This window comes from Periplaneta americana, chromosome 15 (assembly GCF_040183065.1).
Source record: "Periplaneta americana isolate PAMFEO1 chromosome 15, P.americana_PAMFEO1_priV1, whole genome shotgun sequence".
Lineage (NCBI taxonomy): Eukaryota > Metazoa > Arthropoda > Insecta > Blattodea > Blattidae > Periplaneta > Periplaneta americana.
The window spans coordinates 339,344-355,982 of record NC_091131.1 but is presented as its reverse complement, the minus strand read 5'-3'; the positions used below and the strand labels follow the sequence as shown (position 1 = coordinate 355,982).

The following is a 16,639-nucleotide window of genomic DNA, read 5'->3' as shown; positions in this document are numbered from 1 at the left end:
ATGTGACACATTACTTTCTAAATTTTCAAATGCAAAACAGATTAAAAGTGACAAACAAAAGTTACAGCTTTCCGACTACTTGTGTTAGAGTTAACGAAATGTCGGCAGACATGCTGCTGTGTACTCTCGATGAAATTCGTGAATGTGACTGTTTCAGCCTTGCTCTGGATTCGTCCACAGATATCGATTCCACCTCTCAGTTGCTTTTATTTCTCAAATATCGTAATAAGATAGCGATTATAAAGGAAGAATTTTTAACTGTAATACCTATGACAGGTCAGACACGGGGAATAGATTTTTTTGAAGCAGTTAAATCATTTTTCGACAAATACAAAACTGACCTGAACAACTTTTATCAGTGTGTACTGACTGTTGTCACCTCAATGGAAATGCTATCTTGAAATAATGTGTTATGATGGATATGAATTCTACAGATTTCATGTCAATATCTGATTTATTGATTACATCAAACCAATTTTCATTCTCGAGCATTCGTTTAAAATATATTCTATAATCTCTTCATTAAATGTCCTTTTATATCTTACCATTTCATTACTTTTAAATTCCGGATTTACACCTACTTATACATGAAGTAAGACAGCACTGTGGCCTGAGTTCCTATCTTTAAGTTCTCTGTTGTGTACGGAAAGCGGTCTCTGTTAACAATTATTTGATCCAGACACATTTTGGATGTAGGAGTTATGCGAGTTGGTGTATCTAATCTCAATTACATCATATGAGTTTATTAGTGATTTAAAGAATATTTTCAGGCAACCAACTGGTGATCTATAGATACAAACTACTGTAACGCTAAAGTTTTCACCTTTTATTACAGATGCAACATGTTCAAATTTTTTTTCTTGGTTTAGATGGTATGTCTAAGTCTTTTCTTCATGTAATAAGTCATTTTTTTTTACAAATATTGCTGTACCTCCGTTTTTATAGGTTGTGCGACAGAAATGTGCTGAAAGATTAAAATTCTGGATATAATAGAAATTTATTTCTTCTTGACTTAATATTCTGCGTAGGTCAAAATATCCAAATCCTGCAATTCATGATTAAGTAATATTTCTAGTTCATAAAATTTATTTCTAAGATATTGAAAGTTCTGATGCATTATTGACAATGAATTAACTTTATTTGCTGGGTCTTATTCATATTGGATGTAATTGTTCTAGAGTTACTTACCCAGATAGGTTTTTGTGCCTTCATCTTCGGGTGCTGCTGATGCATAAAAAATCTTGGAGATGACTTGGTGCCTTAACCACTTGTGAAGTTCTCTCTGATGACGCATCACTTCGTTGCCTCTGCTTATGGGCCTTTTCTTCTGGAGATTCACTGCATTTCCAAGGGAGAGTGACCCAGTTTCTTTTTAATGACTTTAATGAATTCCACAGGGCACAGGCCATAGAAATGAGGGAACCACAGTTTGTCCTGATACACTCGATTAATTTCTTGTAAGTAAATGTTTGTTGTATGAGCAGTGGCGAAATCCTGTTGAAAGAGTGCGTAATTCCGTTTTATTTTGAAGAAAGGGACATAAAATTATATTCATACAACCATTGTTGTCAATGTTGTTGACAATTCTTTCCCTGCTTGTGTCACGCCATACACCAACTTTCTTGACGTAAGGGGAACCTCGAGAATTTTTCTTCTTTTTAATGGACCAGTGGCGATAATTCTATGAATTTACAGAGTTGTGAAATTGCAACGAAATCTCGTCTGAGATGAAAATAAGATATGGAACTGTTTCTTCATTATGTCTGTTATTCACAACCCATTCACAAAATGTATGTCTTTTTCCAGGATCGCACTGTTGTAGCTCATGAAAAATACTAATTTTCTATGCTTTAATTTTCAACAAACTTTTAAGCTCTATGTGTTGAAGAACGCGAAATTCCCTCTTGTTGGGCCTACTGCCCAATAGGATTTTTAAGAAAATTTTTTCCATCAAAACCCTTTTTTTCCTTTCTGCACTTCTGGTTTGTTTCACAAATTGGAACCTTTACAACAAGAATTCTAACTCAGCTATATTACACACACATTCTACATGTTAAGTGAACCAACACCCAGTGATAGCACACATCAGCTGGAGGAAGGTAATATAGTTATACTGTCTCTGTGTGACATTTCAGATGAGGTACGCACTGGCACATACCGCAGTCTGTTCCACCCAGAGACCCTCCTCACGGGCAAGGAAGACGCAGCAAGCAACTTCGCACGAGGCTACTGCTCCGTAGGGCGCGAGATGATCGACCTGTGCTTGGACCGCGTGCGCAAGGTGGCTGATGAGTGCCGCAGCCTGCAGGGCTTCTTGCTCTTTCGTGCCTTTGGTGGAGGCACGTGCTCTGGGTTTGGTGCATTGCTGCTCGAGCACCTTGCACAGGACTATGGCAAGACCAGCCGTCTTGAGTTTGCTGTTTATCCAGCACCGCAGGTTACTATCAGTACACATCACTTGCACCATTAAAATACAATACTAAAAACAAAATATTAATGACAGGCACATTTCAAACACACTGTCGAAATATGCTAAAATAAAATAGGAAGAAATAAAACAATGCTACATCTTCACAAAAGCTCTAAATTCCAAACACTACAATTCAAAACTGCTATTTCATAATTAAACTCCAAGAAAAGCCATGGGCCACATCACACCCAAACTAGGGCTGCCACCCAATCTTATTTTCTTGAGAATTTTCCGATTGTAAGGAGATTGTTCTGCATTCTGACAATGATTTGTCAAGACTACAAAATATCCCAGTTTCATAATTAAGAATAAAATAAAATAAAACTCTCTGGATGACAAACTCAGCTATCTGAATATGGTCATCTGAGGCTAAGAAAAAAAGTTTTCAGTAAGTCTATTTCTTGCATTGTTATGCAGAATCCTTGCTGGCACCAGGTGGCATTAACTGTCGTATTCTAATTGCACCTTAAAATACAGATTATTTTCCTAGGAACACTATCTCTAACTAGACAGAAGAAAAAATGAAGCAATATATTGACAGATGGGAAATGGGTGAGATTATTAGTTATCTGTAATTGTTAGTTTGCACTATAAAATAATGTCGAGGTGTTCTGTCCATTTGTCTACAATGAAAGAAACAACTAATGATCCACATCTATACATTTAAAAGGAATTAAGTCTCTACATTTCAAATTTCAAAAGTGAAAGCCGCAACTACAACAGGATAAATCAAAGAACGCAGGCCCAATAACTACAACAGGATAAATCAAAGAACACAGGCCCAATAACTACAACAGGATAAATCAAAGAACACAGGCCCAATAACTACAACAGGATAAATCAAAGAACACAGGCCCAATAACTACAACAGGTTAAATCAAAGAACACAGGCCCAATAACTACAACAGGATAAATCAAAGAACACAGGCCCAATAACTACAACAGGATAAATCAAAGAACACAGGCCCAATAACTACAACAGGATAAATCAAAGAACACAGGCCCAATAACTACAACAGGATAAATCAAAGAACACAGGCCCAATAACTACAACAGGATAAATCAAAGAACACAGGCCCAATAACTACAACAGGATAAATCAAAGAACACAGGCCCAATAACTACAACAGGATAAATCAAAGAACACAGGCCCAATAACTACAACAGGATAAATCAAAGAACACAGGCCCAATAACTACAACAGGATAAATCAAAGAACACAGGCCCAATAACTACAACAGGATAAATCAAAGAACACAGGCCCAATAACTACAACAGGATAAATCAAAGAACACAGGCCCAATAACTACAACAGGATAAATCAAAGAACACAGGCCCAATAACTAGGCCTGTTCTGTCTTCAAGAGAATAAAGTTAGTCTCTCCATCTCATCAAAGGTCTACTTCTACTTCGAAATCTGGTTGGATTGTATGAGTATATTATTTTAGGCATCCTTTCTTATGGCATCCCCACTACATGTTCCTGCCAGTTTCTCATTTCAACTATTCTTTCTGTTAGATCATCATCATCATCATCATCATCATCATCATCATCATCATCATCAATAACTTCAAGGTTTAGGCCGATGACCTGTTCCACCTCCAGAATTTTATTCGTCAAACTGGTCTCTCCAACGTCTCTTTGGTCTCCCCACTCATCTTCTTCGTGTAGGTCTGCAACACCATGTTCTGAAAGGTATCTTGTCGTTGGGCATTCTTGTTATATGGTCGTACCAATTATTTCTATATTTTTCAATTATAGTTATTATACTTTCGACATTCAGTTCTTGACATATATCTTCATTTCTCTTATGGTGCTATAGTCTAAATCCTGCTAGTGGCCTTAAGAGTCTCATCTCGGCGGCCTCAATTCTTCTCTGTTGGGCTTTAGTCAGAATCCACGTTTCTGAACCATATAACAATGTTGGTATTGCCAGTGTCTTGTAAAATTTGAGTACAGTCTGTCTGTCGACTTTATTTATGAGTGTACGTTTAATTGTACCAATAAGTCTTAAGAATTTATTTAACTTGTTTTCTACGTCTGTGGAGGAAATGTAAGAGAGATCATATCCAAGGTAACTAAAAGAATTTACTTGTTCAATCATCTTATCTTCTACTACAATTTTAGTTTTTAGTTTATTATTTCCGCAGAAACCAAATACTTTAGTTTTCCTGTGTGATATATTTAGATTGTAGTTATTAGCAACAATTCTCAACAAATGGACTGCTCTCTGTAGGTTGTCTTCAGAATCAGCCAACACCAACTGGTCATCTGCGAAAAGTAAGTAATCTAAAATGACATTATCTATAAAATAATGTGTTTTTAAATTTTTTTGCCATTCTCTTACGGCTTCGTCTAAATATAAATTAAAAGGGGCAGGTGATAAGGGACACCCTTGTCTGACCTCGTGGTTAACTTCTCGCAAGTTGGTGGTAATCTTGTTTATTTTCATTTTGATTTTTGTATTTTTATACATACTTTGTAACTAAGAAAAAGAAACCGTGGTTTGATGAAGATTGTTGCATGGTAGTAGAAAGAAGGAAACAGGCAAAATTGAAATTCTTACAGGATCCAGTTGAGGAGAATAGAGATAATTATTTCAATGAAAGACGGGAAGCAAGTCGTACACTTAGGAGTAAAAAGAGAGGTTACTTGAAGGAAAAACTGAATGAGGTAGAAACAAATAGTAAGAATAAAAACATTCGAGATTTATATAAGGGTATAAAGGAATTTAAGAACGGATATCAGTCAAGGGTAAACGTGATCAAGGATGAGAATGGTGACTTGCTTGCAGACTCTTCATCAATCCTAAACAGATGGAAAAACTATTTTGGGCAACTACTAAATGTACATAGGCCAAATAGAAATGATCGGGATGATATTGAAATACAAACTGCTGAGCCATTTATACCCGAACCCACGATTTCAGAAGTCGAAATTGCGATAGAAAATCTGAAAAAGTACAAGTCCCCAGGTATCGATCAAATTCCAGCAGAATTAATACAAGAGGGTGGAAGTGCATTATATAGCGAAATTTATAAACTTGTACTTGCTATTTGGGAAAAGGAAATTGTACCAGAACAATGGAAGGAGTCCATAATTGTACCTATTTTTAAAAAGGGGGACAAAACCAACTGTGGTAACTTTCGAGGAATATCACTTCTGTTGACGTCGTACAAAATTTTGTCCAATATTCTTTTGAGGAGATTAACTCCGTACGTAGATGAAATTATTGGGGATCATCAGTGCGGTTTTCGGCGTAATAGATCGACTATTGATCAGATTTTTTGTATTCGGCAGATAATGGAGAAAAAATGGGAGTATAAGGGTACAGTACATCAGTTATTCATAGATTTCAAAAAGGCATATGACTCGGTTAAGAGGGAAGTATTATATGATATTCTTATTGAATTTGGTATTCCCAAGAAACTAGTTCGATTAATTAAAATGTGTCTCAGTGAAACATACAGCAGAGTCCGTATAGGTCAGTTTCTATCTGATCCTTTTCCAATTCACTGCAGGCTAAAGCAGGGAGATGCACTATCACCTTTACTTTTTAACTTCGCTTTAGAATATGCCATTAGGAAAGTTCAGGATAACAGGCAGGGTTTGGAATTGAACGGGCTACATCAGCTTCTTGTCTATGCAGATGACGTGAATATGTTAGGAGAAAATACACAAACGGTTAGGGAAAACACGGAAATTTTACTTGCAGCAAGTAAAGCGATCGGTTTGGAAGTAAATCCCGAAAAGACGAAGTATATGATTATGTCTCGTGACGGGAATATTGTACGAAATGGAAATATAAATATTGGAGATTTATCCTTCGAAGAGGTGGGAAAATTCAAATATCTTGGAGCAACAGTAACAAATGTAAATGACACTCGGGAGGAAATTAAACGCAGAATAAATATGGGAAATGCGTGTTATTATTCGGTTGAGAAGCTCTTATCATCCAGTCTGCTGTCCAAAAATCTGAAAGTTAGAATTTATAAAACAGTTATATTACCGGTTCTTCTATATGGCTGTGAAACTTGGACTCTCACTCTGAGAGAGGAACATAGGTTAAGGGTGTTTGAGAATAAGGTGCTTAGGAAAATATTTGGGGCTAAGCGGGATGAAGTTACAGGAGAATGGAGAAAGTTACACAACACAGAACTGCACGCATTGTATTCTTCACCTGACATAATTAGGAACTTGAAATCCAGACGTTTGAGATGGGCAGGGCATGTAGCACGTATGGGCGAATCCAGAAATGCATATAGAGTGTTAGTTGGGAGACCGGAGGGAAAAAGACCTTTAGGGAGGCCGAGACGTAGATGGGAGGATAATATTAAAATGGATTTGAGGGAGGTGGGGTATGATGATAGAGACTGGCTTAATCTTGCACAGGATAGGGACCGATGGTGGGCTTATGTGAGGGCGGCAATGAACCTTCGGGTTCCTTAAAAGCCATTTTGTATGTATACATACTTTGTATCACCCTTATTAGATGCTTAGGAATTCCTTTCCTTTCTTGTATCACCCTTATTAGATGCTTAGGAATTCCTTTCCTTTCTAATATCATCCACAATTTTGTTCTGCTAATCATATCAAAAGCTTTCTCAAAGTCTATGAAAGCCATATATGTGGGAATATTAAATTCGACATGTTTTTCTATAATCTGCGTTATAGTGAAGATATTATCAATACATGATGTTTTTCCGGAACCCACTTTATTCTTCTGATAACAGCACTTCTGCAATTTTGTTTAGTCTTTGAGAGATAATCTTGGCATATATTTTATAGCCTGAGTTAAGAAGGCTAATCCCTCTGTAATTTTCACAATTCTTCCTGTCCCCTTTTTTAAAAATGGGAGTAATTAGGGCTATATTAGTACTGTTAGATTAAATATTTGCAATTCATCCCTTATTTCTGTATTCCTCTTCTTACCAATAGCCTGCCAGGGGTCTAAGGAATCTCATTTCGGCAGCTTCAATTCTTCTCCTATCTGTCCTGTTCAGAATTCAGTTTTCACATGCATATGTTACTAGTGGGACTGCCAAGTTTAGTGTCTCTCTTGTCTTGTTTTATGCCTTAGTGTTCTTCTTATGGTTCCACAAATTTTCTGGAATTTATGAACTTTTATATTAATGTTTTTTTGGCAGTATGAAACATTAAATCTTGAAACTATATTAGTAGAATCTTTAAAAGTATTAAAATTTAAAACAGATTATTTATTTATTTCATCAATCATTGTTCACGTCATGGCGGATTAGATGTATTCCAGCAAAACAGATTATGTATCTTAATCTTGCACAGGATAGGGACCGATGGTGGGCTTATGTGAGGGCGGCAATGAACCTTCGGGTTCCTTAAAAGCCATTTTGTATGTATACATACTTTGTATCACCCTTATTAGATGCTTAGGAATTCCTTTCCTTTCTTGTATCACCCTTATTAGATGCTTAGGAATTCCTTTCCTTTCTAATATCATCCACAATTTTGTTCTGCTAATCATATCAAAAGCTTTCTCAAAGTCTATGAAAGCCATATATGTGGGAATATTAAATTCGACATGTTTTTCTATAATCTGCGTTATAGTGAAGATATTATCAATACATGATGTTTTTCCGGAACCCACTTTATTCTTCTGATAACAGCACTTCTGCAATTTTGTTTAGTCTTTGAGAGATAATCTTGGCATATATTTTATAGCCTGAGTTAAGAAGGCTAATCCCTCTGTAATTTTCACAATTCTTCCTGTCCCCTTTTTTAAAAATGGGAGTAATTAGGGCTATATTAGTACTGTTAGATTAAATATTTGCAATTCATCCCTTATTTCTGTATTCCTCTTCTTACCAATAGCCTGCCAGGGGTCTAAGGAATCTCATTTCGGCAGCTTCAATTCTTCTCCTATCTGTCCTGTTCAGAATTCAGTTTTCACATGCATATGTTACTAGTGGGACTGCCAAGTTTAGTGTCTCTCTTGTCTTGTTTTATGCCTTAGTGTTCTTCTTATGGTTCCACAAATTTTCTGGAATTTATGAACTTTTATATTAATGTTTTTTTGGCAGTATGAAACATTAAATCTTGAAACTATATTAGTAGAATCTTTAAAAGTATTAAAATTTAAAACAGATTATTTATTTATTTCATCAATCATTGTTCACGTCATGGCGGATTAGATGTATTCCAGCAAAACAGATTATGTATCTTAGAAAAATGGGTCCCCATTTCGACACCGGTGCAGCATCATCTTCAGTGTCCTATGAACTACTACAACAGTTTAGTATATACAGTCATGAAGCTCAATACGTAGTAAACATGCATCCATACATAGTTGCTAACCACTAGGATCACTAATATCGCCTCATTACAGACAATGCAAAATAGTGCCGGCACAGTCTATTGTTCCTAGCACTCTCACAACTCAAGCTTCGTGACTGTATATACTAGACTGTGCTACTACTGTCCCAGCAGGACATTGGACACTGAAGATGATGCCGCACCGGTGTTGAAACAGGAACCCGCCTGATTAAGGTACATATCCCTTTTTAAATTTTAACGCTTTTAACGATTCTACTAATATAGTTTCAAGTTTTAACGTCTATTAGTACCAATCACCTTATCTATGAGCTGATTTCCTACCCTAGCATTTAAATCCCCAGCTACAACAATGTAATCTGCTTTGTTTATAGTATTCAAGTGTTTCTGTAGCATTTCACAAAATTCTATACTTTCTTCTATTTTTCCTTCTTCAGGGGCATATACTCCCAAGATTGTCATATAACCTCTTTTAATTTTTATTCTAAGGTTTATTATTCTTTCAGATGCGAAATTCTAACTATGTAGTCTACTTCATTTCTCCAACATTTTTGTAATATCAATGCCACACCAGCTATTGCACTGCTACTTTGTTGAACTCCACTACAAAACAGATAATCCGCTAAAGTTACACGTGAATACCAGGGCCTAGTGGTGAATACAGTGGCCGGAATGACTGAGTTAGCTGGTTAACGCGTGCTTTGTGTGAATTAAAAATATTATTTAGTTGTATTATTATTTTAGTGTATCGATAATTATTGTGTTTAAATTATATTACACTACTAGCTAAAACCACCCGGCGTTGCACGGGTTTTCCTTTCTGCTTCCGTTTTTAATTAAGCTGCTTATTACATTTTCGGAAATCTCGGAAACCTAACTATAGACAACCAAAACGAATTGCTTTTACTAAGCTAAGATTTATTCTTTACTTAACGTCACTTACATGAATTGATGAACTCCTTAGCGAAATGCCTGCCAGCGTTAACTCAATTTAAAACAGTTGTAAATCAGGCACCGAAAAGAAAACATGTCATCATGTGCCTGATGTTCAAGGTTTTTTTTTTATTTATATATTTGTTTTTATTTATTTATTCTGATGTAGTTAAGGCCATTAGGCCTTCTCTTCCACACTGCCAGAAATACAAATAAAATAATAGAAAAATCGAACTATGAACAAAGTAAAACCCACAATAATATGATTCCTTTTCCTCTTTCTGATCAGTTTCAGCATCGAATCAATATGTACATATATAATTTAATTTATATTGGAAGATTTTTTACCCCCTGGCCGCTGTACACCCACTTATATCATACCCAGTTTTTTTTTTTTAAATATGACTTGGAAAATTATATCTCACAAATTCAGAACATACAGTATTATATTAATTCTTATTTTATATACAGAATACAGATACAACATAAACTTGCAATAAGTCATTTTTTTTTACATAAAGACTAATATTATGAGAGACGTATGGGCTTGACGGTATTTTAGAAATTAAGAGATTGTTATTTCCACAACCCATAACATACTACATTTGCAACGTGATTATACAGATAAAATTTCGCAGTAACATATTTTTGGATGTGAACAACAATATTTTGAGAGACGTATATTTTAGAATTTATAAAATGCTATTGTCAGTCAGCTTATGTACATTCACATACTACATTAGCAACATGACAGAAATATCATTGAATTGCTTTTTGATATGTGTAAAATCTTTTTTTGCTCCCACTCCTTTGTACAAAATATAGTCGAGGATGTGAAAAACACGCAGTTTTTAAGTAAATGTCTGCAACTTTGAGGTACTGTCCTTGAGCTTCATTTTAATATGGTCATTACAAATGCTAGTCGCACTGAATTGCAATTGCATTAAATAGAATGGGTATCATAGCAATATGTGAGATAAAAACATCTTATCCTTTCGTTTTTCCAGTTAATATTGCGACTTTATTACGTTTCGCATGGGTTCTTCACACCAATTCATGTTGGTGCATAATTTTGGTGGGTTAATATTTCGCAGTAGTACGTCTGGTTATTCAATATTAAGTAAATTATGTGGTAGCAATCCTTGTAGTTTGAAAGAATTCTAGAATTCAGTTGGATAAAACTCACTATTTACAACTGCATCGAGAAATTCATAATACGGTCATGGACTGCGTAAAGATATTTATTGTACGAATTATCTAGTTTTAGCCTTCATGATGTTTACCAACAAAGTTATTCGTGTTATAATTTCCATGGCCTTGTGAAAGTCGATGTTGAATACAAAAGACAACGTTTTGTACAATAGCGACGTATTCAGTACAAAAAATTCATTAGCTTCATTGTTTACTGATAATGTCTGAGCAGTGAATGTAATAACTCTGACTTTTGAGTGCAGAAGCATGTAGAGTAATGTAATAAATATTATTTTTCGTTGTAATAAACATTATTATTATTAAAGACAATAATAAAAAAACAATTGACTATAGAAGATAGCATTTTAATATTACATGTTTGGTCGTATTTATTTCTATTTTTTATATTTTAATTAATTTAACGTCCATTTGTACAATTTTAATATAGCCTATGTTTTTCTCCTGGTTATGAAGGTTAAATGTGCAAACTTTGGCACATATCGGTCAAAGCGTGTAGATTTGTATAGAGAACATACATACCCACATTCACTTTTACCATATATATTAAGATATCAGTATAATTGTATGGTAACTTTGTTTGAGACAGCATAAATAAAATACTACGGGTATATTATTTATGTAGTAAAACTCCCTTTATGGCGGGTTAAAATAAAATAACGTATCTAAAATAATGTAAATAAATTATCAAAATAAAAAAAAAAGGAGTGGAGCTCAGGTTCGAACCTGTGACCCCTTACACTATAATCACTCATCTTACCACTACGCTACAGAAAGCTATGTATTGAAGTGCTTGAATTTAAGTATTATGAATGTTTTACATTTGCTGTCTATTATGTTTGATTTTGAATTTATAAAAACTAAACAAATATGTGTTTTATGTCATTTTGTATTGTATATTATTGCCCATGATACATTCAATCAAGAGTTCGTACCTCATTTACGTAGTTTTAATTTAATATTATTTTATTTTATATTCCAATAACAATATGGCCGCTTTTACAACGGAAGAAGACGTGACTGGATGACGTCAATAAAAAAAACAAATGATTGTAGAAGAGGCCATTTTAATATCATAAAGGCCTTTTTACGTTCTAATTTTTATTGTTTTCAATAATTTAACGTCCATCTGTCCAATTTTAATGTAGCCTATGTTCTTCTCTGGGTTATGAAGATTAAATGTGCAAAATTTGGCAAATATCGGTCAAAGCGTGTAGATCTGCATTGAATACATACATACATACATACATACATACATAGCCACATTGACTTTTATATATAAGATTATCATCGTTGTCATTGGTGGAGTGTGTGTTTTCCAGTTTCTGCTAGAGTTTTTAAACAGATGACTTGTGCAATGTCGGAAGGAAGGAAAGGCAGGCAGAGAATAAAGAATATTGGACAAGGTGTCCCGTTAAACAGTCAAGCGCGAGAGATGGTGTGTTATGTAAGAGAATATTTTGACAGAAGAAAAGATAATGGCGGGCCTCTTTTACCTTTGGCGCAAGTCGTAATGAGAACTGTTTCCAGGTATCAATCAAATTCCAGCAGAATTAATACAACAGGGTGGAAGTGCATTATCAAACGAAATTTATAAGCTTGTACTTGCTATTTGGGAAAAGGAAATTGTACCAGAACAATGGAAGGAGTCCATAATCGTACCTATCTTTAAGAAGGGGGACAAGACTAACTGTAGTAACTTTCGAGGAATATCACTTTTGTTGACGTCGTACAAAATTTTGTCCAATATTCTTTTGAGAAGATTAACTCCATATTATGTAGATGAAATTATTGGGGATCATCAGTGTGATTTTTGGCGTAATATATCAACTACTGATGAGATATTTTCTATTTGACAGATGGAGAAAAAATGGGAGTATAAGGGTACAGTGCATCAGTTATTCATAGATTTCAAAAAGGCATATGACTCAGTTAAGAGAAGTTTTATATGATATTCGTATTGAATTTGGTATTCCCAAGAAACTAGTTCGATTAATTAAAATGTGTCTCAGTGAAACATACAGCAGAGTCCGTACAGGTCAGTTTCTGTCAGATGAGTTTCCAATTCACTGTGGACTAAAGCAAGGAGATGCACTATCACCTTTACGTTTTAACTTTGCTCTAGAGCAGTGTTTCTCAAACTTTTCTATTCACGGAATCCTTTTAAGACCAAAATAAAACTGTACTAGGTACTATGCTAGTGTCAACCGATTTAAGGGCCACTCTGTTTAGACCTAAACTAAACAGTTACAACTTCTATAATGTTCTAGATCTCACCAATTATCGTTGAGCCATACAATGCGGTGCTGACAACACACGGCAGCCTGGAGTACGAGGACTGTTCGTTTGTTATGGACAACGAGGCATGTTATGACATCTGTGGGCGAAATCTGGATGTGCCTCGTCCTACCTACACCAACCTGAACCGCCTGCTGGGGCAGGTGGTGTCATGTGTGACAGCATCACTGCGCTTCGAGGGTGCCGTCAACGTGGATCTGGTGGAGTTCCAGACCAACCTAGTGCCATATCCACGCATCCATTTCCCGCTCATCACGTATGCACCACTTGTGCCCGCCTCTAAGGCATACCACGAGCCACTGTCCGTTGCACAGCTCACCAATGCATGTTTCGAGCCCGCCAACCAGCTCGTCAAGTGCGATCCGCGCCGTGGGAAGTACATGGCCTGCTGCATGCTGTTCCGTGGGGACGTCACACCCACTGACGTGAACAGCGCCATTACGAATATAAAGCAGATGCGCTCCATCTTATTTGTGGACTGGTGTCCCACCGGCTTCAAGGTATGAACTTAACATGCTTTCTTCTACACATCTGTCAGTTTCCTGTGCTGTACTAAGCTATGGACCCTCATTCAAAGATCTATGGAATTGTTGAGATTTTCTTAACAGAGATTTGATGCTTTTCATCGGATTCACGGATTTTTGGCTTCTGGTCTTGCTTGTTACACTAGTAAGCGACTCTCAATTGTGTGACTGTTGTAGGGAGTGAGAAAGGCGAGGTACTTGAACAGTCTCTATGAATACCTAATTCAAACAATGTTCCATTTATGGAAAACTGTCTGAACCTCGCAACTAGCTGGCACTGTATAAAAAAATTACAGAAATATATTTCATACCAGTAAGACGTAAGAAACTGTGTTCAGTGAATATACAGTGTGTCCGACATCACAGGCTAAATCATAAAATATGTTTGATATGACCCTCTACGATTTCCAAACATGTCTGGAGGCGAACTTCAAAGCGGTGTAGCATGTCAGCAGTGATTTCACGACACTTTTCCTCGATCTGCGTTGCTAGGTATTGCAAGTCACGAAACTACACTTTATATACCTTTTCCTTACAACAAATCCAGAAAGCAAAGCCAGGTGAATTTATGTCAGGCGACCTGAGAGCCCACTCTCTGCGTCTTCTGCGTCATATCCACCGATCAGGGAAGTTGTCACAGATGTGGCACCAATGCAGTGGAGCACGATCCTGCATGAACCATTCTGGTCTTTTGCCTAGCAGGTCCATTCCGGCTTCATTGTACATACATAGGCTACAGAGAACCCTGACCTAAATCTGCTTGACTCTGCTTTCTGGAATTTTCTTAAGAAAACAGTACACAAAGTGAAGGTTCGTGACCTGCACCGCCACGAACGCAGATCGAGGAAAAATGTCATGAAATCACCGTCGACATATTGCACCACATTGTAATTATTGTGAAGTTTCGCTTCCAGGCATGCTTGTAAATCTGAGGGGGTCATATTGTACATATTTTATGATATAGCCTATGAAGCAGGACTTGTCGGACACCATGTAGTTTAGTCAAGTGCTCAATATTAATTATTAATTATAACAGTCAATTATTTCTTTCTCATTTTCGTCCATTATTTACTGTTATTCATTAAATTAAACCTGCCACAAGTTAAGCTGCAAATCACTTCATAACGAAAGTAGAGATAATGTTTAAAATATATATGAATATATCAAGAAAAAAGCCACGGACAAGGGAGTTAGGCCTAATGAGAGTACCAGACTTTTAAAAATAACTATACAAAAAGTGCAAACGCGAGTGTCTGAAAGAACAGAACATGAAATTCATTCTAAGAGAGATATTTATAGGAAAGAATGAAGACAGAAGGCAGGACCATTAATTTTTACATTCATAGGAGCCACAGAACTTGGAATGATGACAGGTTTGTTAGCTGCAGTGCAGCAGGAATGAATGCACTCCCATGTACTTGTATGTAATCATCACAACAACTGAATACAAAAATTAGATTCAATGGTTAAAAACTAAATTTGTCCTCAAATTCTTTCACAGTGTTATGTAATGCCTCTTTTCATAATATCCAAGGCAAACCTTCAATATCAAATTTACTAAAACTGTGAAAATCTGGCATTCAGATACAAACATTAAGGTGAAACAAAAGTTTACTATTTCATAATTATGTTGACTACGTAATCGACAGAACCTTTACAGAAAATAGCCATGGTGTCGTCATTTGGACAGATATGAAACAATGGGTTGGCAGCAATAATACCGCCCTTAAAGTTAAAATAAACAGAGAGATAGTGGCCTAAGGTAAATTATGACTTTTAGAATTGAATATGTTGTTGTTTTCTAATGCCAGGCATTTGACCTCTTGCACTCCAATATTTTTCAAAGATACTGTCATGGTCAGCCACTGAAGCACAGATTTTGAGGTGTTCCGAATCCATTTCTTGATTTGAGTTGCACAATGGGCAGTTAGGGGACTGATATATTCCAATTCTATGCAGGTGCTTGGCCAAACAGTCATGGCCTGTTGCCAATCTAAATGCAGCTACAGACGATTTGCTTGGTAAATCGGGAATTAACTGTGGATTATGATGCAGAGAGTTCCATCTTTTCCCTTGAAATTGTGTTATCAAATTTTGTTTGTTGAATATTATGTGTCCATTTTGCTTATAATGAGACTTAAATACAATCATCTCCCATATAACGTGAGTTACAAAAATAACTTCTTTTCATAGATGTGTTAATAATTAATCACATACACTATACCTGTTAAATTGTTTAGTCCTCTTAGTATTCATCCTTATCTTCGATCATAGTTTAAAAAATGCAGGGTTGTGTTATACTAGAGCCTATTTTGAAATCCGAAAAAAGTGTAACATGAGTGCCGATATCGTGAGTTACGCACATGTAACGTTAGTCACGACATTTAGATGCCATTTTCCTTAAATACTGCACTTAACGAGATGTTGGAAGTTGCAGACACAAGTTGGAAGTAATTTTGTTTCTTGTTTTTTAATTTCAAGACTGCAGCTGGGGGATCATCGTGCAACATATATGAAACTTAGGTTATACTATCATCAAATTTGACTAATATAAACTTTTTTAACAGTTGTCTTGTATATTGACACCCAAGGTGATTTTCTTATTTCAACATATGGTGTACGAAGCCTCTATCATTTTAAATTTTCAGTGCATACACAACGATAAATGCCCATTTTATTTCAAAAGAACATTAAATTCAAAGGTATTACATATCATATAAACCCAATCACACTTCTTTGATATCAAGTTTCTTATCAATTTTGTAAAACAGTCTATCCCCTTTCATTTCAACAACTGTTTTAGATAGCTTGCATAAAATTAGGTTCAGTTTCACATATAATGTGTCTACTTCATTGATTTTAAAAAGCAATCCATAACTGCCAGCACTCTAGATGAAGA

The 16,639-nt window shown here is 35.8% G+C and overlaps 1 protein-coding gene across 3 annotated transcripts in view; it reads left to right on the top strand.

Moving 5' to 3' along the window:
- LOC138715775 (tubulin alpha-1 chain-like) overlaps positions 1 to 16,639 on the top strand; it is a 35,278-nt gene that overhangs the window by 11,978 nt on the left and 6,661 nt on the right. For all 3 annotated transcript variants that reach the window (XM_069848826.1, XM_069848825.1, XM_069848828.1), the window contains exons 3-4: positions 2,136 to 2,437; positions 13,189 to 13,716. In XM_069848826.1, coding sequence (XP_069704927.1) covers positions 2,136 to 2,437; positions 13,189 to 13,716 — 830 coding nt within the window. The remainder of the gene's footprint in view (positions 1 to 2,135; positions 2,438 to 13,188; positions 13,717 to 16,639) is intronic.